The sequence below is a fragment of the Bos indicus genome, chromosome 7 (assembly GCF_029378745.1).
Source record: "Bos indicus isolate NIAB-ARS_2022 breed Sahiwal x Tharparkar chromosome 7, NIAB-ARS_B.indTharparkar_mat_pri_1.0, whole genome shotgun sequence".
In the NCBI taxonomy this organism is placed as follows: Eukaryota; Metazoa; Chordata; class Mammalia; order Artiodactyla; family Bovidae; genus Bos; species Bos indicus.
The window spans coordinates 20,852,237-20,877,869 of NC_091766.1; the positions used below are offsets into that span (position 1 = coordinate 20,852,237).

A 25,633-nucleotide genomic window follows, 5' to 3' on the forward strand; every position below is an offset into this window, starting at 1 on the left:
CAGGCTCCCCAGTCCACGGAATTTCCCAGGCAAGAATTACTGGAGTGGGTAGCCATTCCCTTCTCCAGGGGATCTTCCCAACTCAGGAATCAAACCCGCACCTCCTGTACTGGCAGGTGGATTGCTTACCACTGAGCCACCAGGGAAGCCAGTTAGAGAATTCAGTTAGAGAATTCAGAGGGAAGCTATCTGAAGTTCTGGCACATGTAAGCCATGGGTCCCAAGGTTTGAGGGTCGTGGGAAAGCACCATGCTCCTATGAGAACTTGGAGCCCGGGAAAATCTTAATCTGGCCCCTTCCTGCTCTCCATCACCCAGACTCCCAGGAAGAAGAGGGGTTTTTTTGACTGTGGTGGGTATTTGTTGCCGCGTGCGGGCTTTCCCTAGCTGTGGTGAGTAGGGGCTGCTCTTCATCGCAGTGTGTGGGCTTCTCACTGCAGTGGCTGCTCTTACTGTAGAGCACAGGCTCCAGCGTGCCAGCTTCGGTAGTTGCAGCATGTGGGCTCACTAGTTCCGGCTCATCGTCTCTAGAGCACAGGCTCAGTAGTTGCACCACTCGCGCTTAGTAGCTCTTCGGCATGTAGGATCCTCCCAGACCAAGGATCGAACTGGTGTCCCTTACGTTGCAAGGCGGATGCTTAACCAGGGAAGCCCCAAAGTTCAGAGTCTTAACCTCTGGACCACCAGGGCTCATCTTAACTCAGATGTTCAGGGATAGAACCATCACATCGTCATGGCAGTCTCCATAGCCAGGTCCATAACACAAGGTTCATTCAAACACATCATACTTATTTGTTCTTTTGATTTATCAACACAAAACACTGAGTAGTACAGAATGGGACATGAATATGGAGGCAAGAACACAGAATTAAGGTGCCAGACCCTACATCCACCAGTGTAACTGGCCTTAGAGCCTCTTGAGACCCTGATGCTCTAGTCAAAAGAAACTGGACCTGAGAGGCACCAACTGATGGGACTGAAAGACCAGATCTGGGACTTCCCTGCTGGTCCAGTGGTTAAGACTCTGAGCTCCCAGTTCAGGGGGCCCAGGTTCCATCCCTGGTCAGGGAACTAGATCCCGCATGCTGCAACTAAGAGTTCACAAGCCACAGCTAAACGATCCCATGTGCTACAACCAAGACCCGGTGTAGCCAAATAAATAAATATTTTAAAAAAAGAAGACCAGATCTATCACTCAATTTTAAATCTGCTGCCAGTCACCTGACCATAGTTCAGTGAATTCCTATGTCTGCTGTATCTATGAATCCTCTCATCACTTCTTGAATCGTGTATTCCAATTTTTCTACATTTTTCTCTTATACAATTTCTTCACCCCGTTTTTACATTTCTTCCTCTTCGTCTTTTTGATACATTGAAAAACCTCAACAAGTGGAACCTGCTTGGCCTCCTGGGAAGCTTGGGCAAGTCACTCTAACTATGGGCGCTTAGTTTTTCAGAGCTGAGAGCAAGACCAAAAACATCAAGTGAGACCTTTAGGGTTTCTTCATGATGATAAGAGGCACAAGCCACAACCGAGATGAAACTCACACTGATAACACTAGCTCAAAATGTCAAAAGAACCTTAGGGGCTGTCAAGATCCTGTGATAGTTCTGGAAGACGAGTGCTATTATTCTTTCAACATTTTTTTGTCAAGTAAGAAAATAAAGTAAATTTTTTTATTTTTTAAATTAATTTTAAAATTTTTAATTAATTTGTAAATTACTTTTAAAATTAATTTGTATTGGAGTATAGTCACTTTACAATGCTGTGTTGGTTTCTACTATATAGCAAAGTGAATCAGCTATACATATACATATCCCCTTTTTTGGATTTCCCTCCCATTTAGGTCACCACAGTGCACTGAGTAAGGTTCCCTGAACTGTACAAGTTTTTAAAAACTTTTGTTGTAGTTGACTTACAATGTGTTAATTCTGCTGTACAGCAAAGTGATTAAGTTATGTGCGTGCTAAGTTGCTTCAGTTGTGTCTGACTCTGTGTGACCCCATGGACTGTAGCCCACCAGGCTCCTCTGTCCTTGGGATTGTCCAGGTCAAGACTACTCCAGTGAGTTGCCATGAGAAGTTCTCTAGGGGATCTTCTGTCTCCTGCATTGGCAGGTGGGCTGTTTATCACTAGCTCCATCTATACACACACACAGACACACACACATATATGTTCTTTTTTAATATTCTTTTCCATTATGGTTTATCACAGGCTACTGAATATAGTTCTCTGCGCTATCCAGTAAGACCTTGCTGTTTATCCATCCTACATGTAATAGTTTGCCTCTGCTAACCCCAAACTCCCAATCTGTCCTTCCCTCCACCACCTCCCCCTTGGCAACCACAAGTCTGTTTTCTGTGTCTGTTTTCACCATTTCCATAATGTCAAGTTCATGCACACACACACACACATATGCATGCACAGTTGTCCCTGTGTTACAGGGGCAGGTTGGGTTCTCATGGAAACAGTCTACCTTGTGTTCACAGTGCTTATTAGAAAGGACTTCTGGGGTCACCACATGTGGAGGAGAAAGGAGGGGGCCTCAGGCTACTCCAGAGGAGCCCTGGAGCTAGGACAGTCTTGCAGAAACTCCTCTGTTGAACCCAAAGGCAGGCCTCTCTAGCTCCATCTGGATCAGCCATTGGACAGGCTGCCTCCAGGACGCAGGGACCTGGGGCCGGGCAGCTCTCTGCATCTCCTAAAGGAGCTGACAGCTGAAGGGTGTCCACTGACAACACTCCAGAAGCCAGGGTAACTCGTCCCTTTCTCCTTGAAGGGCTGCAGGCAGCACATCTCCATGCCCACCTGCCCCACAGCCCCATCCCTCTTGAGTTTTCACATCCAACATTCTATGCATGAACCAGTAACCTCTACTTAAGAGAGACTTTTGGAAACTGGTTGACATCAATGAGAGAAAGATAACAAGTCCTACCAGCCAGACTTCACGTCGCACGCATGTTACTTATGATTAGAAAGTTTGTTTTTGTGCTCAGGAAAGTGTAAGCAAGCCTTCCAGGAGGTTGTGGTGCAGAAGCAAAAGTGCTTATCTAAACGATGACTCGAATCCTGTTTATCTGCACTTCCGCCTTTGACTCGCGGCCAGCCTCAAGCCCCTCCCCCTGAGGTGGTCCCGCCTCCGAAGCCCGGCCCCTCGCCGGTTCCCAGCCCTGCTGAGTGGTCTGTGCTAGAGCCCAGGCAGCCAATGAGGTGGCTCAGGATGCAGTCTCCCCACCCAGAGTGCCCAAGAGATGAGGGACCAGCATCCCACATGACTGGGGCCTTTGGAGGCGGCAGCAAAATCTCCAGGACGAGGGTGATGCCCCTGGGTGGCCACGTCAGGCCCAGCCCTTTCTGCGGTACACGTGTGGCTGATCAGGAGAAGCCAGCCGCACAGTTTACAGTGGAAAGAATGATGCAAGGCCTCACTGGAGAGCCAGCCCTAAGAACGTAGGGCTCTTTCTCACTAGAATTCATCACTCTGGGAAGAATTCCAAAGCCACGGCGGACAAAGGTATTTTCCCCGTGGTCAGAACGCAGTCTGCGTCTCGCACCTAAGCGAAGTGGTGGTGTGGCGGCTGGGCCAACCAGCAGGTGTTTAGGGTCCCGTCTTTCTTATACATTCGGTTTCCATAGTCAGTCTCAGTGATGCCTGTTAACTCGCCTATTATAAAGAAAACGTATTACCACAAATTGAGCACAAGTACGTGTGACACACCCTCTTCAAGAGCCTCCAGTCCTAAGTAGGAGATGAGCTATAAGCAGAAGGGGGAGTTTCCACTCGACAGAACATTAGGGGGAAAACTCTGCATTCACAGCCCCCAACCCACTCTCCATGTTATCAGGAGAATCTAGATGAGTCTGGCAAACACTCACGTCCCCGTGCTCAAAGCCACGTGCAGCTGCCCCAGAGAAGAGGAATTCTCAGACCAGGGGCTCAAAGTTTCACAGGATAGTCTGGGCACACTGTCTGGGGTCAGAATTGCAACCTGGGGTCAGAATTGTAGTCCCTCATCTGGTGCAAGGCTTAGGGGTGAAAGAAAGACAAAGCTTGAGCCTTGGGTCAAGCAACTGCTCTCCCAGCATCATCCTTCCACTGGGAGGAAGTAGTGGAAGCCCCCCTTCCCCCAACACTCCTGTTTCCCTTGACCTTCTGCCAGCCTCCTCCCGGCCACCTTTGGAGCAGAGAGGAACTGCCCTTCGTGTCTGGTCTCCTTCCTGGCCAGCACACTTTGAGACATTCCCTCTGTGGACTCCTGGAGGTTCTGTGACTTCAGAAGGAATCTCAGATCCGGAGGGCCCAAGATCCTGGAACCCAGTATCTTCCTGTAACTGTAGTGACTGTTCGGGAGGGTGGGGACAGGGGCACAGCTGGGCAATGGGTCTGCACGGCCTCGGAGAGCAGCCCAACCAGAGGCAGTGCCCTGAGATGAAAAACAAACAAGCAGGGCAGGTTCTACCACAAGGTTAGATGCAGGACTTCAGCAGCTCAATTCTCTGAGTCTCCATTTCCCTGCCTGAAAAATGAGGATAATTAATAGCATGGAGGTTGTTATGAAGATATTTAATAGGTGTACATAGTAAGCCTCCAACACATTGAACTTCTGGCTGACAGTTTAAGATGCTGTAATGCCCTTGACATCCCACTGGCTTGTGGGACAAACGAGACAGGCAGGGATCTGTGATTTGAACCTGGAAAACTGTCTCCTATAGCAACACAAGACAGAGAAACTACAACGGACTAAAAATTAACTGTACACATGTGCAGCTGGGAAAATTAGGAACAAAAAAGTACAAAAAGGCCAAAATGCAACTGCCACTTCTGAGGTGCTAGAGAAAAGGGGGTCCTGTTCAGGATCCCTGCACACAGCACCACCACGGGGGTGGGCAGGCCACCTAAGTCACACCTCCTGCATCCACCCCTACCTTCACCCCATTTGAAGGACCAGTTCACCCCCTCGGGGATCCTGCAAAGGAACTGCTACTTATTCTCCCTGCCTGGGGCTGCCGCACAAGTCTCAATAAAGCCTTGCCTGAATTCCTCCTCTGGCCTCTTATCAATTTCTATTGACCAGAGTCCCAGGACCCAGGTCGGTATCAACTACGTGATCACTGTCTCTTTTAAGCCCCGGGGCACTTCTCTGTTCCTGGGCCTTATCTCCCCTGCCAGACTCCCCTCAAGAGGCCTGCAAGTATCACTCAGCACCACAGGAAAAGTAAAAAATAAACATAGGAGATCGCCCGCTGTCATGGCCGCCGTGATCGAGGGGGAAAGTCAGGGAGGGTGAGTTTAGGCAGCGCCTCCTTCCATCCCAGCACCTAGGCCCCCCTGGCCCACCGCCACTTCCTCTCCATTTCCTGCCCATTTCTCCGAAGATGGGCAGCCGCATAGGAGGACCCGGCCTCTTCTCAGAAGGGGCGCTTTGCCTTCGCCCTGCTTCCTGGGCCTAGGGGACCGCCGACCGGCCTGAGGGGCCGAGCCCTCCGGCCTGAGGCCTAGGAGGGGCCTTTGCGGGCGTCCACCGCCCCAGGCTCCAGCAGCCCTTGCTCCCCTCCACTGCCAGGGCCAATTTCGCGGCAAGCCAGAGCTAAACCCCACCTCCCTCCAGGTCCCACCCCTTGGAGGCTGCGCAGAACAAACCAGAGTTAGGGGGCACGCGCATCCTCAGACCCTGACCTTAAGACTCGCCTTCTGATTGGCCAAGCCTCTCAGCGAGGACGCGCCTGTACAGGCTCAAGGGGCGGAGCTTCGCACAGGGCCCACCCACCCCGAGGCTGGGCAGTGCTCTAAGAAACCTCTTACTGTAAGTGAGCTCCTGGGTGCGAAACTTGCGTCTGTACCTGGTCTCTTTCTCCACACCCAGGTCACTGTCATTCTAACACACGTATTGGATTATTTGTTAGCCTTAAGACCCTTCCCTGCCAAGTTATAACTTGTGGTCTAATCACCCATCAGAGTACTATAGTTATTTTTTTATGAGTCAGATATTAAATGAGAAATACATATATACTTTTTAAAAAATTATTTTACCTGTAAGTATGTCCCAGATCAGATCAGATCAAATCAGTCGCTTAGTCGTGTCCGACTCTTTGCGACCCCATGAATCGCAGCACGCCAGGCTTCCCTGTCCATCACCAACTCCCGGAGTTCACTCAGACTCACGTCCATCGAGTCAGTGATGCCATCCAGCCATCTCATCCTCAGTCGTCCCCTTCTCCTCTTGCCCCCAATCCCTCCCAGCATCAGAGTCTTTTCCAATGAGTCAACTCTTCGCATGAAGTGGCCAAAGTACTGGAGTTTCAGCTTTAGCATCATTCCTTCCAAAGAAATCCCAGGGCTGATCTCCTTCAGAATGGACTGGTTGCAGTCCAACTCTCACATCCATACATGACCACAGGAAAAACCATAGCCTTCACTAAATATGTCCCAAGTACTTTATTAAATATACTAGTATTATATGAAAAAAATGTTGCTTATCCATAATGCCAAATTTAACCAGGTGTCTTGTATTTTATCTGGCAAGCCTATTTATAATCACGTGTTCAACATTGTGACCACCTGATGGATGTTGCCATGGATCCTGGTGATCCACCAGAGCAAGCATCTGCCAGCTTTTGTGTCTTGTTGTCCAGCACCCAGCAGAGTCTGGCCAAAGACAGATAACTGTGATAGGCTTAATAAGCCCCCTCTCTGCCAAGATGTCCTATTCTATTGCCAGACTATTTTCCAGACTTTGCTGATGGGATTAAATTAAAGATTCTTTGAGATGGGAATGATCCTGGATTCCCTGGAGGAGCCGAAGTCATCATGAGGTCCTTATGAGAGAAAGAGAGAGAGGCAGGTGACTCAGAGAAGGTGATATGATGCCTGAAGTAATAGAAAGAGCATGTGTTCCAGGGCTATGAAGGGAGAGATGGGACCCTCTCTAGAAGCTGAGAAAGGCAAGAAAATGGATCCTCCCTGAGAGCCTCCAGAAGACACGTGGCTGGCCTTGCGGAAACCTTGATTTTAGTCCAGTAAGAGGGACTTCCAACTCCTGACCTCCAGGACTCTAAGAGAATATATCTGTGTTGTTTGTGGTGACATTACAGTAGCAATAGGAAACTCCTACAATGCCCAACAAGTATTTGCTGAGTGAGAAAAGGAACAGATGGAAGAATGCAAAAGGCAGCTTTGGAATAAGGCCTAGGTCAGAGCCCAGAGCATCAGGACATGGCTCTGGACTCCCATGTATCATCCAATCATGAGACCCTTGGCCCGTGAAATGATCCCAGGGCCTCAGTTTCCTGATGTGTAGCATGAGGTCACTCCTGAGACCCTCAAGGACTGTGAGCCAGCCAGAACCCAAAATGTTCCTGTTGGCTCCAGCCATCCCATCACCACATCTTTTCTGGGGCCACCCGCTCCATCACCTGCCAGAACTGTTCTACGCTCTTTCATCTCTTCACTCACGTTTTTACAATAACTCTATTGTGGTTATTACCCTGTTTTCCTGAAGGAGGCAACTGAGGCACAGAGAGGTGAAGTCACTACTCCAAGGTTGCCCAGCGGTTAAGCTGGAGAGAGTAAAACTATCAGGGAAGGAGCCTTAGATGGGTCCCACTCCTGCCCTGGGTCCTCTGTACCTCGGTGTACGCTCCCCAAGCAGATATTCCTCTTGGGGACATGAAAATCCCCCTGCCAGAGTGTGGAGATCAAGACCTATTCTCAGCAGAGCAGACACGTCACAACCCTGAGAGGAGGTGAAAGGTGAGTGTGGGGAGCCCCACCCTGTCCTGGAGATGGAATTCAGATGTGGGATGTCATAGATTCCGAAAGCCCGGAACGTCTGGCTCACCTGGAACGTGGGAACGCCCTTGAGAGGCCCCTCCCCCACAACCAGGAAACGGGAGGGGGGTGCGGAGTGTGGAAGGAGGGTCCTCTCCAATCCAGGTTTGCCCCAGGGGAGGACCCCCTCCCCCCAACACACACACACACACACACACACACATTCCTGCGGGCTATGTGTCCCCGTCTGCCCTTTAAAATCCAGGCGAGCCTTGGGTCAGCCAGGAGGAGGAAGAGGAGGAGGAGAGGCGGGGCGGCTAGCCTGGGTGGAGGAATCCCCAAACCGGCTATTTTTAGCCGGGGAATTTATTCCAACACCTTCCCAAAATAGAAAGCAGCCTCCTCGCCTAACAAAAGGCTAGGGCAGCTCGAGAAGGGGGTGGGGCTTCAAGAAAGGTGGCCTCGGGCAACCCCTCCCCACCCCACCCCCGCTCCCCCCTTCCCCGCTGTAGGTCCAATTTCTTCCCAGCCGGTACACATAGGACTGGCTGTGCGCAGAAGAGGCTTCCCTGGTGGGCGATCAAGGGACTTAGAGGGGTCGGGATGCCCAGGAGCCGTAGGGACCCTGGAAACTGGAGTCCCTCACCCCCCTCACTGCCATGGCCCGAGGGCTGCTGACCCGGGAACTGGGAGGGCCCGAGCCACGTAGGCTAAAAATAGCCCTCGCCTCCTCCCAGGCTATTTTTAGAGTCCATTCGTCCTGTCCTCAGCACAGAGGCAGCCAGCCGGTGGGCACACCCCGCCGGCCAGCCGGGGCGCCCGGGCTCAGACGCGGGCACCGCCTCTGGCCACCGCAGGGGCCAGGACTGGAGAGAGACCAACAGCGTGGACAGATCTAGCTTGACTGCCAGACTTGTTGGGTGGCGCCAGGATAACCAGGCCTCTCTGAGCCCGCTTGCTGCGGAAAAGAGAGGGAGACGAGCAATTGGGGGTCCGGACCCCAAATGGCCCTAGGCAAAGGGGTCTTCCAGCCAGGGACCCTCACTCCAGACTGAGCCACGGCCTATGCCCCAGGCAGGCAAGTCTCACAGATGAGGGCCCGCGGGCCTCAGTTTCCGCATCTGTGAAGTGGAGACCTTGGTCGCGCTCAGGGCCGGTCGGAGCCCAGCGCTCAGCCCGCGGCCGGGCAGGTACCAGGCGCGGCGCACGTGTCACTTTCATTTCTCCGGTTCCCCCTCCCCTCCCAGGCCGGCTCCACAAACGCTGGGGCTGATGTCATCCCAGCCGGGTCCAGCCTCCCCGCGCGGCCGACGCAGGCCGGCGCCGCCGTCACAAGCGTTTCTGCGCCAGGGAATCCCGGCCCCCGCGCGGAGGCCCCAGTGGAAACCCGTGACGCCAGCGCCCGCTGCCGCCGCAGATCTTCCGGCCCGGGCGGCGGGGCGGGGCGCGGCGTGATCCTGCTGGGCCCCTCCCATTCCGCCACCCCTACCGCTGCCAACGCGGGTCCGGGGAGCGAGAGTGCACGCTCCCGGAGCGCAGAGTGCCCGGGCGCCCGCAGGGACGCGCGCTTGCGGGGTGCGGGCGTGCACAAGTTCACGGGCATGATCTCGTGTGGAAGGCACCGTAGGCCTGCGTGCGGGAACCCGGCTAGCTCTAGGGAGTGGGTGGGAATCCCTCGCCTGGGATCCATCTCATACATAATATAATCCACCTCATACCAACCAGGGCCTGTCCGTGTTATCTGGCGTGGGCAGGTGGGGGCTTAGCCTGGACACACACTCACTGTCGAGTGCCGGTGGCCTGTGGGCGTGGGGCCGCCGCGATGACTCTGAGCCTGTTCACCGTCTCCGCGCCAGTCTGGGAGCTAATTACTGTCAGGACTAGACGGGTTGGCTGGAAAGATGAACAAATCGCAGTGTGTCTGCAGCACGTCTGGGTCTGCAAGCCCCACCGGCGTCTGTTCTGGGGGTGTAGGGCGTGACAACTACGCTGCCTGCTGTATGCGCCGTGGGGAGCCCTGGACATGTGCGTGGGACCTGGCGGGTCTCCAATGGGTGCTGGAGGCAAGATCCCAGCCAGCAGGTGTGTGTGTGTGTGCGCGCGCGCGAGTGCAAGTGTGAGAGATCTGTCGAAGCGTTCACTTCCCTTATGTATGAGATGGATCAATAATAGTTCTCACCTCCTATATTATGAGGAATAAATTAAGAAATGTGAGGTGTTTACACACGGGAGGCGGCCCAGTGACTCCACTCCTGGGTCTATCCAAGAGAAATGATTACTTGGCTCCACACCCAGACCCCACTAGCAGCTTTATTCTTTATCACCAGAAACTGTAAACAACCCCAGTTATCTGTCCCAAGTGAACAGGTAAACAGGTCAGGCCATACATACAATATTAGCCAGCAATAAAACAAACTGACTTTGAAATATTGACCCTCAGTAAGAGAAGCAGACCCAGAAGGCCACACAGGATGCGATCCTTTTGATAGGAAATGTCCAGAACAGGCCAATCCACAGACACAGAGAGTGGGATTCTGGTTGTCAGGGGTGGCGGGGAGGCCTGGGGAGTGCCTGCTTGTGGAGCCAGGCTGGTTCTAGAGGGTGATAAAAATATTTTGGAATTAAAGATGATGGTTGCACAAGTCTGAATCCACTAGAAGCCACTGAATTATACCCTTCAAAGGGGTGAATTTCATGGCATCTGAATGGTAATCTTTTTTTTTAAGGGGACAAACTGCTTACACAGGCAGCAACGTGATGGGTCTCAGCTGCCCTGTGCTAAGTTCAAGGGCCAGACTCAGAAGGCTGGATACTGTGTGATCCTGTGTATGTGACTTCCTGAAAAAGGCTGAAGCCTAGGGATGGGGGAGATGGGTGGTGGCAGGGGCTGGTTGTGGGGGAGGGTTGGACTATGCAAAGCGCAGGAAGGGAAGGAAGTCAGGAGTGTTGGCCTGCTCTCAGCCTCTATTATGTAAGGGTTATACAACTGTATCCTTTTGTCCACACTCACCAAATCACACACCTAAAAAGTATAAACTTACTGTTTACAAATTCGATTTCTATAGACTTGTCTTCAAAAAAAAAGTTAGATTTTTTTTAAAAGGTATTTTTTTAATGGTCCATTTTTAAAGTCTTTATTGAACTTGTTACAATATTGCTTCTGTTTTATATGTTTTGGCCCTTGTAGCATCCTGCATTGGAAGTCAGAGTCCTAACCACTGGACCACCAGGAAAGTCCTGAAAGTAAGGTGTTTAGAAAAGTGCCCATTACTTAGTAAAGCAACAGGAGATGCCAGCTGTTACTATTATTCCCCTTGTTGTTGCTGCTTGTATCTGTGCATGTGTCTGTGCGTGTGCAAGTAGCCTCAAACCCCAGGTCCCCAAATATGAAGCTTGGGTCTTGGGGACACCTGGAGCACTGGAGCCTCCCTCTCCAACACACACACATCTGTGAGCACATACACAACACACAAACACATGAGCATGAAAGCACGTGTGTGGACATAATACAAAAATACGTATGCACATGGACTTCCCTGGTGGTCCAGTGGTTAGGACTCTGAGCACCGCAGGGGGCGCGGGTTCGATCCCTGGTGTTGGGGAACAAAGATTCCGTAAGCTGCAAGATGTGGCCCCTAAAAATATACATGGGCATAGAAACACACACAAAACACATCCACACAAACACATGCATGCACACTTATAAATACACAAGAAGCACACGTGTGTTCATACAAGTGCACACATGGGCACCCACAAAAACATGCACACACAGCTAAACAAGTGTCCACATACACAATTACACACAAAAAAACCACAGGTACACTCATACACACAAAAACATACACATGCATGTCACCTACACACACACATAGACACACTGGCAGGGCAGGCACCCCAGGAGCCCCATCTGGAGGCTGGGGAGGAAGCCTCTGAACCAAGACAGGAAGGGGAAGCATGTCTGTGTGTCCCAGATTGGGTCTCTGTCACCGTGAGTGTGTCTGTCTGCCGAGGTGGGCGTTTCTGGGCCACTAGCCTCACTCTCTGTCTCCAGGACGCAGACAGGCCATCTCCCCCCAGGCTTCCTCCCCACTTCCCCCCGCATGGTCCCCACCTTCCTGTCCCCACCCTGGCTGCTGGCTGTGGGAACCTACTGTTTGGGCTGAAAGAGGGGCAAGAGGGGACCGGCGGCATCATCCGCTTCTCACAGTTCCCCCTCCCCTCTGGGCCTCAGTTTGCCAAGCTGAAAAATGGAAGGATGGTTTCTGGGGGATCCAGGAGCCACCTCTCCAAGCTCCCCCAACTCCTCACAGCTCAGATCCTGCCAACTCTGACTGTGTTTTTCTGGAGGCTTCTGCAGACATAACCTAAGACTAAGAAGAATTTCAAAGGGTGGAAATCCAGGCCGCGGTGCCACCTGGTAATAGATGTTCAAAAGGTCAGGGGCAGGGTTCATCATGCCCAGAAGAGCCCCTCAAAACCCAGGTGTGGACACCCAGGGGCCTCAGGAAGGCAGGTCCGGAGCAGGCTGGCAGATGGAGAACACAAGCAGATTTCAGGCAGAGAAGAGGGGAAACTGTGTGTCCAGGAAAGCATTTCTCCACAAGGCCAGTGTGTGCATACCTGACTCTGGTTTCTGCAGATGAATGAATGAAGGTGGCCTCAGGTGTTTCCTCAAAGAAGGTGATGGCACCCCACTCCAGTACTCTTACCTGGAAAATCCCATGGACGGAGGAGCCTGTTAGGCTGCAGTCCATGGGGTCTCGAAGAGTCGGACACAGCTGAGCGACTTCACTTTCACTTTTCACTTGCATCCATTGGAGAAGGAAATGGCAACCCACTCCAGTGTTCTTGCTTGGAGAATCCCAGGGACAGGGGAGCCTGGTGGGCTCCCGTCTATAGGGTCACACAGAGTTGGAGACAACTGAAGTGACTTAGCAGCAGAAGCAGCAGGTGTTTCCTGATCCATGTGCATGGTACCCCCAAGTGTGCACAAGTGTGAACTTGTTCACACCCTGCATATATGTCTAGAATGTCAGTCCAGGGATCTTTCTGTTCTTCCTGGAGGTACAAGTGCCCAGCACTTGATGAACACTTGGTACATCATTGCATAATGATGTTTCCACTTACTATGGTTCACTCCGCAAATACTTAACTGACACTGGAGACACACAGGAGCCTAAGGCCGAACACAGACCTGGGGGCCATCGCCTGTGTCTTGTGGTTAGCATACAACCCACAAGTGAATGCAAGCCTGTGTGTGTGCACAGCACACATGTTGGCCCGTGGGCTACAGGGTTCACACATGCTGGCACACAGGGTGTGTGTGTGTGTGTGTGTGTGTGTGTGTGTGTGTGTGTGCCTGAGCGTCCCCAGTGGCTCCTGTGCAGGCATGTGCAGGCCAAGCCAGGCTCCTCCTTGGCATTGCCTGCAGGCCCCACCCATCTGCCGAGAGTGCCCCCGGCCAGGTGGGGCCGGGCGGGCCCGGAAACCTCTCCCAGCTGCTGTGCCCAGTTTCAGGGAAGCCACCCGCTGGCGAGCTGCCTGCGGAGCTTGCCTGCCTTTGCACCTGCCCCCTGGGCTTCCAGGAAGCTGATTAGGAGAGGCCCTGCCCCCAGCCTTGCCGGCCTGTGTCCACTGCCCAGACCCACAGGTGGAGGGGGGAGTGTGCAGCTGGCTTCCTCTACTTCCTTCGGAGCCCCTCACAGCCAGAACCAGTAGAGACTCTGGAGGGGAAACTGAGGCACACACAGGGGCCCCTTGCAGAGGGTCCCAGCTCTCAGGGAGTGCCCCCCCCCCAAATCCGCCTGGGGTCGGAGGTCTGTACAGAGAATGTTTGACCTGGGGAAGAATTTGCAGTCTTGGGGCCCTCACGTGGTGCTTGCCTGTGAAGGTATGCGACAGGAGGGTTTCCATCTGCTCCTGGAGCCTGCACAGACGCGGGTGTTGGAGGGCACAGTCGTCTCAGTGCCTGCTGAGAGGCATTGGTGAGCCTGTCAGTGCCTGTGCACAGTGGATGCAGGCACGCACTCAGGTGCCACATACAGTGCTGTTTAACGTCAGTGTCTGCACACCGTGGGCGACGCACGCACGGAGGGCGGTCCTCTCCGCAGGTGTTTGCAGGCAGGTGGGTACCCGCACGCAGTAAGCCTTGCGCTCAGAAGGAGGGCCGCCCACAGTAGCATTTGCAGGGAGGAGAGGGGGCTGCCCAAGGAAGGCCCTGCACGCAGATCGGACCGGGGCTGATCCCCGTGGGCGTCTGCAGCCGAGAGGAGCTCCGCACGGCAGGCCTCACGCGCGCAGCCCTGCGCCTCCGCGGCCGGCTCCCCACCCCCGCGCCTGGCCCGGCAGGTCAGGCGGCTCCGGCGGGGCGTGGGGCGGCCGGCGGGGCAGGGAGGCTATTCCGGGGCTGGCGCGGTGCCCGGGCCCTGCGCGCCAGGCCGCCCGGGGAAGGCGCCGCTCACAAAAGGAGGGTCTGTGCAGACGCCCCGCCCTCGGCCCGGCCGCCCGCCGCCAGGGCCTGAGGGGGGAGACGCCGCTAGGGCAGCCGCCGGCCTGGACACCCCCCACCCACCCCACCCCGCCTCCACGCCGGGGCAGCCGCAGACACCGCGCCTGGCGGGCACCACAGGAAGGCTGGCACCGCGGGGGACAGGAGGGGGTCGGCGGCGGGCGCTGAGGCTGCGCGCCCAGGACGCACCCGCGGGGCGCTGGTGAGGGTCGGGACGTGGGGAAACTCGGGGGACAGGTCTCTGCATTTCGCCCACTCGGGAGTTTCTGTCTCACACACACCCGCCTCTGTCTCCAATTATCCAATTTAAGGATCGAGGAGGCCGGGACTCCTGCCTGCTGGGAAGGGAGGGGCGTCTGGGGCCTGGGTCAGCGCCCCCCGCCCAGTGTCTGGCGGGAGGGCGGGGTGGAGGGAAGGGGTAATAAGCGTTCTCCCGGCCGGGCGCTCTGGTGTATTATCTACTTCGCCTCGCCATGTGGGAGGGTGGTTAGACTTTCCCTTTTGCGGAGGGGGAAACTGAGTCAAGCTTGCGCACACCGATAGCTGGTTAACCGCCAAAACGAGATTCGAATCCCGAGCTCTGCGATTGCCCTTCCCCCTCGGGCCTGAACTCTGCCCTTCCACTGCCCTGCCAGCGGACCCAAAGGCACTTATGGTGCTCCTGCTGTGTACGCGTTGGTACAAACGCCATCCCGCGCCTGCACGCAGGCAATTGCACGCTCACGCCTGGGGCAGGCGCGCACACGTGTGCAAGAAGGTCGTAGGCTCCTCCGCGACGCCCCTCACCCCACTCCATCCCAGAGCAGCTGCGGGAGCTTGGGAACCTGGCACCCGGGAGCAGGGGATGGGTGGGAACGAGGAAGAACAAGGAAGCAGGAAAGAATAGGGAGGGACTGCAGACTGACCCCCGCCCTCTTCAGATGGAGCTGCTCTATGCGTGTGTGTGTTTGCATGCACGTGCTAATCCCCGGGCATCCTAGGGGTAGGGGTGTCACTCAGGCTGTGTGTCACTCTGGGTCTCTGCAGGCGATCACCGTGGGTCCCTGGGTACCCATCTGCAAGGCTGTGGGGTGATGGTGAACTTGTCTACCTGGAGCCCCCCTCTCTACACTGGAGGGTGGGTCTGGGGCCCGCAGGCTGCGGGTCTTCCAGACACCTTGGTGTGCAGCTGTGGGGGAGGGGCCATCATTCCCAGACTTCCCCTTTCTAGCAGACAAGGCCAGGCTCCTCCAACACTCCCCACTGCCTGTGCCCAGGGAAATACTGCCACCCCCCCCCCCATAATCTAATAAGGAGGCCACGCCCTCTGCCTGGGTACCGGGGTCAGGAGAGAAAAAAAAGAGCAGGTGAGGCACTGTGGGGTTGGAGGGGGAACACACCAGACAGGGACCATGGGCCAAGGGGAGGACCTAGGAAGTACTTGGTGGGGGTTTGCAGAGGCCAGGGGACAGGGCTTGACCCTGGGAGCAACATTTGAACACACTTTTAGGACTGCAAGACAGCAAGACCTGGCCACTTGTGCACATGAACTTCAGGGACCCCATGTAGTGACACAGATCCAACCACCTAGATGCGTAGCTACGAAGTTTCAGAGAGGGATCTCGACTCACAGGGACACTGAGAGGCAGAGGCCCAGCACAGGTAGAAAGAATCAGATAAATAGTCACATACCAACCAGCTCTCCTGGAAATCTCTCCCAGCTGCTCTAAATGCCTTGCATATTTTCACTCATTTAATGCTCACAACGCCCCAGAGATGAGCAGTCCTATTCATGTGCCCATTGTACAGATAAGGAAACTGAGCCCAAAGAGGAGAAACAATTTTCCCAAGGGCGTGGCCTCCACAGCCTTCCAGCTTCCCTGACGAGGTGGTGTCACTGTGTCTGGCTGGGCCCCCAGCCCTTGGCAGGTCAGTGTATGTGTTCTTTAGGGACAAAACAGTCTGTCCTAGGTCACCCAGATGACCGATGGGTCAATCTCTGGTTATTCATTCGTCCAGATCTGGCCTTGAATCTTCACACCAGGAGCACTGAGGGTACCACGAGGGGCTTGGCCATGAGGGGCCTGGTGGGGGTGGAGGGAGGAGGTGAGAAAAACACAGATGGTAAAGAATCTGCCCACAATGCAGGAGACCCAGGTTTGATCCCTGGGTGGGGAAGATCCCCTGGAGGAGGAAATGGCAACCCACTCCAGTATTCTTGCCTGGAGAATTCCACAGACAGAGGAGCCTGGCAGGCTACAGTCCATGGGATCACAGTGTCGGACATGACTGACTAATACACACACTCAGCCCAGTTGAATCTGAAGCCTAACCCAGGAGACAGTTAAGGCACAGGGGGTGGCAGGATGAAGTGTCATTCCAAACCCTCCAAGACGGGGGTGAGGTAGGGGAAGCAGATGGAGCCAGGAGACAGGCTTTCAGGGGTCCTGCCTGCCTGGAGGGCTTCCCTGAGGAGGAGGCAGGTGAGGTGAGGACAAGAGGGTGTGTGGGTGTTAGCTTGCCGAAAGGGAAGGACAAAGGGTTCTGGGCAGAGGTTAGAGGGCCAGGTGTGCAAGCAGCAACTGGACCTAGGGTGGGTGTGCAGTGACGCACGCCAGGGGTGGGGTGGGACGCCTCCACAGATTCTGGGCTTCAGGGAGGTGCTGGTGCTGCTGGGGTCCCAGGGACACAGAGTAGGCAATACAAGTTCAAACTTTGGCAGGGACACACACCCTGCAAAACAGATAAGCCCCCAGATACAATGCAGGTGAGAAAAGTTAAGACACAGAAGGCCATAGAACATGGGATTCCATTTCTACGAAACTCCAGAACAAGGAAATCCACAGAGATAAAAGAGTGGATTCGTGATTGTCCGGTCTAGAGGAGGATGGGGGTGACAGCTAATGTGTGTGCGAGTGTGGGTGCCCTGAGAGGAGCGTGCACCCCAGTCAGGCATGTACCCAGCTGAGAAAGAGTGCTGGCCTGTACCCTCTGGCTCCTGGTACCCAGCCCTCAGCAGTGGAAGCCTCAGCGAGGGGGTACCTGCAGTAGTGGCCAAGCCTTGGTGACCTATGGCCACTCCACCCTGAAATCTGGTGGGGGCAGGAGTTTATTAGGGTGCAACCTGCCCGATCCCTGTACCCCTGGGTTTTTAAGATTCCTGGCCAAGCCCGGGCTCCTCCACGCTGGACCTCAGGCTTCTCTACTGGAAGATGGAACAACAGCATCGTCCTCAGTGGACAGTGGTCAAGTTTAAGGGTGTTTGCATGCAGAGAAGACTGAATCAACGAGCTGCTGTTAACTCCTCGGTACAGCCGTTGGGTTCCGGGTTCTGTCAGGAAGACTCAATGCTTTTTTTAACGACAGCAGGAGCAATAGTAGTAATAATAATGGGAGAACTAGAGTGAGAACGTAAGAGCCATGACGAACGTTCCCGTGTTCGCGCAGTGGCAGCCGAGTTCAAAGCGTTGGTTAGCCTCTCCTGGAAACCACGCCCCTAAGAAGTCACGCCCATGTGAAAAGCCACGCCCCCTACGAGCCCTCGGTTCTTTGCCTGCAAAGAGCCAAATATCCGAAGTTTAAATCAAACCCGGTCAGGAACCCTGCCTGCGGAGAAGCAGAGGGACAAATCAGCTAATCCTCTCATGATTTACAGGTTTTGGTCCCCAGGGGATTTTCTCTGTCTTTTTTTTAATGTTTGCATCCGAGTTAAAAATATTGCTTGAAAATATTCTTCATCTTGCCGACTGAGTTTTTGGGCGCTTGGTGCCTTAAATTTTGCACGGAAAGTGTGTGCCGCTCGCCTCACCCTAGTCTCGGCTCTGCTAATTCACAGGATGGCTGTGCGAGGATTAAAGGAGACGATTCTGGAAATGCAGGGGACATAACAGTGCTGATAATAGCCCTCGTCGTAATAATGGGTAATCCTCTTAATACATTCTATGTCAGGGAAGCTAATCTGAGGAATATATATTTCGTTTAACCTCAGCAATTTATGAGGCAGGCAGGTAGCATTATTATTCCCCCTTTTCAGAAAGGGAAACTTTAAAGGCACAGAGAAGTTAAGGTACCAGCTCAGGGTCACACAGCCGAGGTCCTACCCATGCCCTGTGTCTCCTTGGAGCCCAGGGGCCTGGGATCGTGCCCCCACTGCACAGGAGACTTAGGGAGGAGAGGGTCAGAGGTCATACGGCCTTTCTGTGTGGCCAAGGTCAGGACGGGGACAGAGCGGCCCACACCCACAGGCGGAGCCAGCGGGAGCTTTCCCACAAGCTGACCCGACTGGGGGATCTCCAGATCAGCTCTGGGACAATGAACCCCCCCCCCACCTTAGTCCTTCCGCGTCGCGCCGCGCCCCGCCCCCCACTCTGAGGTCTCGGCCTCTGCTCCCTCTCCCTTCTCTGGGCCCTATCTCAGGGATCCTTCGCCCCATCCCCCCCACCCCCTCACAGGCCACTTTCATCACGCGGGCCTTCCGTCCCCTCACCTCCCAACTCCAGCAGGAACCCCCTCCCCTCTCCCCTCGGACTGTTGGCTCCTCCTCCACCCACTCAAGTCTTCTCTCTCACTTCGCGCGCCCACCCACTACAGGGATTCCTTGGCCCTTCTCCCCCTCCCGCTCTGGGTGCCCCCTCGCCCCACACCCCTTTCTCTTCAAACTCCCACCTCCACCCTCCAGGGCTCCGGTCTCTCCACTTATAGAACCTCCCCTCCCCCACCCCCTACTGGGATTCCGCCCCCTCCCCTGTGCTGAGTGGAACTGTCCTTACTCCATCACGGCTGCTTCTGCGTCTCCTCCACCCCTCAGATCTCCCCTCCAGGAGGGATCCCCGCCCCGCCCCCACCTCCCTCTCTGGGACTTCCCCTTGCTCTTTTCACTCCCCCATCCTCCCCCGGCGGGGCTCCCCCGAGCCCCGTGACTCCCCCGGGGCCGTCGGGGTTTTCCTCACGCGCCCACGTGGGGCTCCGTGGAAAGGTCGCGGCCTGGGCTGGTCCCCGGGTCGGGTCGCCCCCCCGCAACCTGGTTCCCAGGCCCGAGGTGCAGCGCTGAGGGGAGGGGGTGTGTTGCACAGGTGTCGCGAGCCCACTCCGCAGGCTCCGGGCAGGAAGACTGAAGCCGGAGTTCCAGCCGGGCTGCCCTCCTAACCGCCCCGCACCCCCGCCGCAGGGGGTCACACACTTGAGACTTTGGTAGAACAAGGAGGTGGACGGCCAGGCTTCGCAGTTTCGATTTAGAGGCAAAACGTAGCCGCGTGCCAAGCCCAGCTGGGCCGGGAGCACGACTTCCTGGGGTATTTTTCTGCTTGTTGATTTTAGTTTCAGGAATGAAAAAAAATTTTTTTTCTTCAGTGGAGTGAAGAGGCCCATCCTGGGATGGAGCAGGCTTGGGTGGGGGGTGCCCTCTGGGGAATCCCCAAAGTTCTTCTTGCTAGGCCCGAGCCCAGGGGCAGCTCTGAGCTCCAAGCCCACCTCGCTGTGTGGTCACAGGTGGCCCCTTGACCTCTCTGGAGCTGGGCTGCGGTGGCGGCTGAACAGGCAGGGGCTGCAGCCAGCCCCCCAGGGGTGCGTCTTCATGTGCCCAGAACCTGGGGTTGGCTCCAGCACCGCCAGTAACAGCAGCCGCACGGCGGCCAGGTTTCGTAATAAACCGGTCTTTTAATTGCTACGGGGCAGGACGGGAGGAGAAGAAAAAAAAGAGGCAAAGATTTGTTGGACTTGGGTGGCGCCGGCTGCAGAGAGAAGAGGCACTGTTTTTGCAAGGAGCCTGGAGCGGCTAACTCGGACTTAAGTAACACTTCCTGGTGAGCCTGCAGGAGGGGGTACAGGGGCACACTGCTGGAGTCTGGGGGTGGGGGGGTGGGGGGGCTGGTCCCTCACAGAGGCTGGATTGCAAATACACAAGAACCCAGAAGCTTTAAAAATTTATTACAAGGCCATCATAGTAGAAGTAAAAATATATGTATCTGTAAGCTTCCCCTCTGTCTTTCAGTGGTTCAAGTAACAAGTGCAAGTAACAAAATAGATTGTCAATATAATGAGTTTGCAAGCTGGGAGTTCATGGGTACAGAGCAACATGAGCCCCTGCTCCCAAGTCCCAAAGTACTGTCCTGGCCTGGGTGCCGACCCTCGGCCAACCAAGGCCCGTTTTTTGCAGATGTCAGCTCCGGTCTCAAGAAGGGTGGGGGCTGCAGTCAGTCCCACCCCACCCCCGAAGTGTGGAGCCCAGGCCCTCCTTGGTGGGGGAAGCAAGCACCTCCCCAACTCCTGCATCTGCTCTGTCACCAGGCCTGAGCTCCCAGGTCCCCTCTCCTGCTGGCCCGGGTCCTGTCTTCTCCTCACACAGTGGCCGCCGCTGGCCCCCCGGCTCCAAGCTTCCCGCCCTGGGGTGGCCGGGCACTCCCTCTCCTGTCTTCAGTCTCCAGCGATCCTGCCCCCGATGGTCTCACGGGTTGGGTTGTTGAGGGGGGGTTGTTCTGGGAGGGAGGGGGGGTCAAATATTTATGTGGTTTTGTGTTTTCCGCAGCAAGTTTCCGATGCCCGGCGGGGTCTCAGCGCTCCTGGAGGGAGATGTAGGGAACCCACTGGTTGTTCCCCCTACTTTCTTCGCAGTAACTGGCCACCTCCACCAGGCCGTGGCTTTTCCAGGTGTCTGTGTGAGGGTTCTGTGGGAGAGCGAGAAGAGGGGGTTCAGCAGGAGCCCCCAGGAGTGGGTGGGGAGTTTCCCTCTCCCAGGGCTCCCATGGGGAAAACAGGCTGGCTCAAAATAACTCTCTGGGTGAAGAGGCCTGGAGGCCAGCGGGTTGCCCACGGGACATGCCAAGCGTGGCTGAGCGCTGAGCTGGTGCACACCGGCCAGCTCCACTTTGTTGACAAACACGGGCCCAGGTGCCGGGTGGGGGTGGGGCAGGGCGGAGACCCAGTTTGCTCACCGTGACCAGGAGACAGTGCAGGTCCCGGGCCTCGGTGGTGCCCTGGGTCTCGGCCGGCTCGCCCAGTAGCTGCGCCAAGCGCTGCATCCCCGACACCCGCACGATGTCGATGTCGTTTTCGCAGCAGAAGGACTGAATAAGCGTGAAGTGGATCTGCAGGGCGATGTCGTCCTCCTCTTCCTCGTCGATGGCCAGAAGGCACAGGACCACGCTGTCGGGATCCCTGAGGGGCCAGAGGGGGATGGGTCGGTCAGCTGGGGACTCGGAAGGGCCCCCCTTCCTGTTCGGCGGGGAGTTTGCAAAAGCAGAAAGCAACTGCAGGTGTGCAGGGGATGGCGTCTGCAAGCAGATGCTGGGGTGGGGAAGATGCTCGGTTCAAAGGCCGGGGGTGGGGGTGGGGGGTAAGTCAGGGACACAAACAGGCGACTGTTTGCAAGTGATGTAGCCCTAGCATACTGCAGCCTCCACGCCTCAAAAAAAAAAAAAAAAAAAAACAAGCAGAAAGATCCCCAACCCACAATGGGGACACTTGGGGGTGTCCCAGACCCATGCAAGAGAGGGGTGCAGCAGGGAGATTGCAGAGCGGAGAGGGTCCCCACCCGCGCCCAGCCGGGAGACAGAATCTGACTCACACATTCATCAGCTTGGCCGACTCGTACACCCCCACGGTGAGGCGGTCCTGGAGCTGCGCGGCCACCAGCAACTCCTCCACCGCGGCGCTCACCGTCTGCATCCTAGGGCCAAGGGAGAGCGGAGATCAGCACCAGGCCAGGCACGGGGCGCCCCGTCCCCGCCCGGCCCAGCCCGGCCGACCTCAGGCGGCGGGGACGCCGCTACTTACTTCTGCGCCGCGTTGTCGCACGCCACGAGCTCTTCCAGTGTCATGTTGCAGTTATAATCCACAGTGGAAAACAGCCTTAAGACAGGTTCAAGGAAGAAAATGCAATATCCAAGGCTGGAGAGCCCAAAGCCTTCCCACGGAGACCAAGCGTTAGTTAAGACCTTCGGAAGGCAGCGAAATCCACCCCCAAAAAGGCGGAAAAAAATTGCAAGTGTCTCAGCAAGAATAATCCAAGTAGCAACTCCGTAATATCCGAGTCCTCGGCGTCAGCGATCTGAGCTTGCAGCGGCCGGCACCGCCTTTTATAGACTAAGAAGTTGGGGGCGTGGCCACGGTGACCCGTTCGCCCCTCCGATTGGACAAAACACAAAGGAGAGAGAAATTCGCGCTTCGGTTGGCCGGCGGCAGGGAGGGGGCGGGGCGCCGCGCGGGGGCGCCCCACGTGGGGGCGAGAGCCGGGAGGAGGGCGCCGGGGGGGTGGAGCCCGGGGGAGCTTGAGTGCCAGAAAAGAAAAAAAAAAGCAGAAGTTTTCTCCTGATTTCCCGGCAGCCGCGCCGCGTTTCGGGGCGCGCGCGGGATTTCCAGCGCGCGAGGCGGCCCAGACTTTCGGGGGGGCCTGGAATCCCCTCCCGGTCCCCGGAGAGTCCCAGGCCCGAGTCTTTCCAGGTTCTGCAGGAGTTTTACACTGAGAGGGAGCCCAGTCTGCAGCCCGATCCCTAGGTGGTGGTAGTGGGGGTCGCACCAGGCTGCAGGGACCCCAGCCCCTGGGTGACTTTACTTTCTGGGCGTTTATGCCCTTATCTGTCTAATGGGAATGCAAAGTTGGCCTCATTAGATTGCAGAGAGTCCTAAATAAAGTGAGGGATGCACAGTAAGCGCCTAGCACGCGGTGGTGGCCGCAGGAGGCCGCCTCTAGATCCCCAAAATTGCAGGCTGCGAAGGCGGCCTCAGAGTTCCCACCTGTCCTATGACAATGCACACCGCCCTCATTGGGTTGCAGGAAACATTAACTAATAAGTGGAGTACACAAGCGGCACTTGATAAACGTCGCCTGGTAGTCTGGGAGGTCGCCTCGAGTTCCCCAGAACCAGGGGCTGCAGAGCCCAGGGCCGAGACCCGGTGCCCCCTCTACAATCCTGCGAGTTTCAGGGTGGGGCGCGCGTGGGAGGCGCAGGTGGCTCGGCCTCGCAGGCTCCACGCCCCCTGCAGGCGCCTCGCATTGCAAGGTTTGACTGCCCCTGTTCACCGCGCCTCTGTTGGGGGAAATCCAGGCTCGAGAGAGAGCGAGGGGAGCCGGTTCATCTGTGCGCCACGCGCTGCCACCTTTGCGCGCTGCCAGCTTGGCGCGCTTGCTGTGATGGTGGCCGCTTTTATTCCCTCCGGTGTGGGCGCTGAAAGTATAGAGCGCCCACTTAGTCCCAGGCTCTCCGTATCACGGTTCATTGAATCCCTAAGAACCCGGGAAGCATGGGCTATGCTCATCTGCAGGATGCAAAAGGGTAGACTGAGGTTTGGTGAGGCCTCCACTAATCCAAGGCCCCGGTTAGTTCGTGCTGGAGTTACACGTGTGCGCCAGGCGCGGCCGCGCGCTCGGACAGCCGCCAGCCACGCCATCTCCCTGGGAAAGCAGTTCACGAGCCAGGCGGGCAGGCCCGCGTGGGACTGGCTCCCACGGTCGATCGGGGGCTCCCGTATGAGTCAGCTGCACCCCCACCCCCGCCAGCCTGGGGTCTGGCCTCGGCCTCACGGCTTGATTCCCCCAGCTCCCCGGCCCGCGGTCCCGCTGACGCATCGCGCCGCCTCCGCGCCGCCCACCGTGGAGGCGCGAAATGTCCCGGGCCCTGCGAGGCGCGGCGGCGCCACCTGGTGTCCACGCGAGGTCCCTGCGTCCGCAGTTCCGGAAGGGACCAACCGGCGGGGGCGGAGTGTAGAGGAGGTGAAAAACCCGGAACGGGTGACAAATAACTTTATAGATTTAATTTTTTAATCAAACTAACTGCCTAGGCTACTGTGGGGTTTTTTTTTTAATGGTAAAATATGCACGATATTTATCATTTCGATATTTGTAAGTATACCAGTGCATGATATACATGCACAATGCTGGGCAACAATCACCGTGATCTAGACCCAAATCTTTTTTATCATCCCCAGAATAAACTCTTGGGAATGGAACACGAGCTACCCCCATCTCCTGACACCCACCATTGACTTTTTGTCTCTATGAATTTGATCCTTTAGGGACTTCGTGTAAATCGAGTCATACTGTATTCGTCCTTTGAGTCTGGCTTACTTAACTGAACGTAATATCCTCAAGACTCATCCACAGTTGTTCATTCATGTGTGTGTCACAATTGCCCTCTTTTTGAAGCTGAATAATATTAGACTGTATAGATGGACTGCATTTAGTTCATTCATCTGTTGATGGGCACATGGGTTGTTTCTACCATTTGGCTATTGTGCACCCCATTTTTTGTCAACAAAGTTTTATTGGGACCAAGGGCAGGGTATAGAGTAAGGGAATCAACGTACTCACCTCAGGCACAAATTTTAAAGGAATGCCATAAAACTCAGTCATCAATATAATATTATAGGGACTTGCCTGGCAGTCCAGTGGTTAGGACTCTGTGCTTCCACTGCTGGGGAGAGACAGGTTTGATCCCTGGTCTGGGAACTAAGATCCTGCAAGCCACATGGTGAGGCCAAAAGAAAAAAAAAAGATAAACAATATCTTAATATACTATTCTTAACCAAAATCTATGCCCCAAGACCCCCATCCATGATGAGCAAAAATCAAGGTTTTAAAACAAGCATTATCTGACAGGGTCGGGGGTAGAGGGCAGGGAGGTGAGTTGTTCACTTGCAAGGTTAAATCCTGGCTTTATTTCCAATTTTGAGCTTTTCTTCATCATGATTTTTTTTGCATTGATTTTTATTTTTTAAAATGTTACATTAAAGTATTTATCTTGGGATGTCCCTGGCAGTCCTGTGGTTAAGACTCTGTGTTTCCAATGCAGAGGGCATGAGTTTGATCCCTGGACAGGGAATGAAGATCCCACATGCCATGTAGCATGGCCAAAAGAGGAAAAATAAATAAATGAAATATTTATCTTGATGATTGAGCTTCGGGCACCCTCTTAAATTTTGCTCCTAAGGTAGGTGCAACCATGAAAATGTCCCTGTCTGCTCTAGAAGAGGTGACCCTGTCTTCCGAGGGGGAAACCCACACCCTCCTCCTGGAGAACGTGTGAGTTGGGGATTTGCCCAGTCAGAGAATTGAGCATATCCACACTCACCTTGCAAATGAGATTCCCTTGTCTCTAGAACTGATAAATGTAAGTGCTTTAAAATTTAATTTTACATCGCATTCAAGGCACACATAAGAGGACCACCTGGTGGTCCAGCAGTTAGGACTCTGTGCTTCCACTGCTGGGGCATGGGTTTGATCCCTGGTCAGGGAACTAAGATCCCACATGCAGTGGCCAAAAAAACCCACATGGATATGCATAAGAGCAAACTTTTTTTTTGAGGATTTATTACATGCTAAGCCTTTCATAAGCAGTTTCTCCTTCAGTGCCCAGGAAGCAGCCCTGTGTGGTGGGTGCACA

The 25,633-nt window shown here is 55.1% G+C and overlaps 1 protein-coding gene across 1 annotated transcript; it reads right to left on the minus strand.

Moving 5' to 3' along the window:
- Positions 1–20,166: 20,166 nt before the first annotated feature.
- Positions 20,167–22,312, minus strand: GADD45B (growth arrest and DNA damage inducible beta). Its single transcript, XM_019964525.2, has 4 exons — positions 22,029–22,312; positions 21,820–21,921; positions 21,188–21,410; positions 20,167–20,920 (listed from the first exon to the last, which is right to left on the minus strand). Exons 1-4 carry the CDS (start codon positions 22,070–22,072, stop codon positions 20,807–20,809), a joined length of 483 nt encoding a protein of 160 aa, XP_019820084.1. The 5' UTR covers positions 22,073–22,312; the 3' UTR covers positions 20,167–20,806.
- Between the last annotated feature and the right edge of the window lie 3,321 nt (positions 22,313–25,633).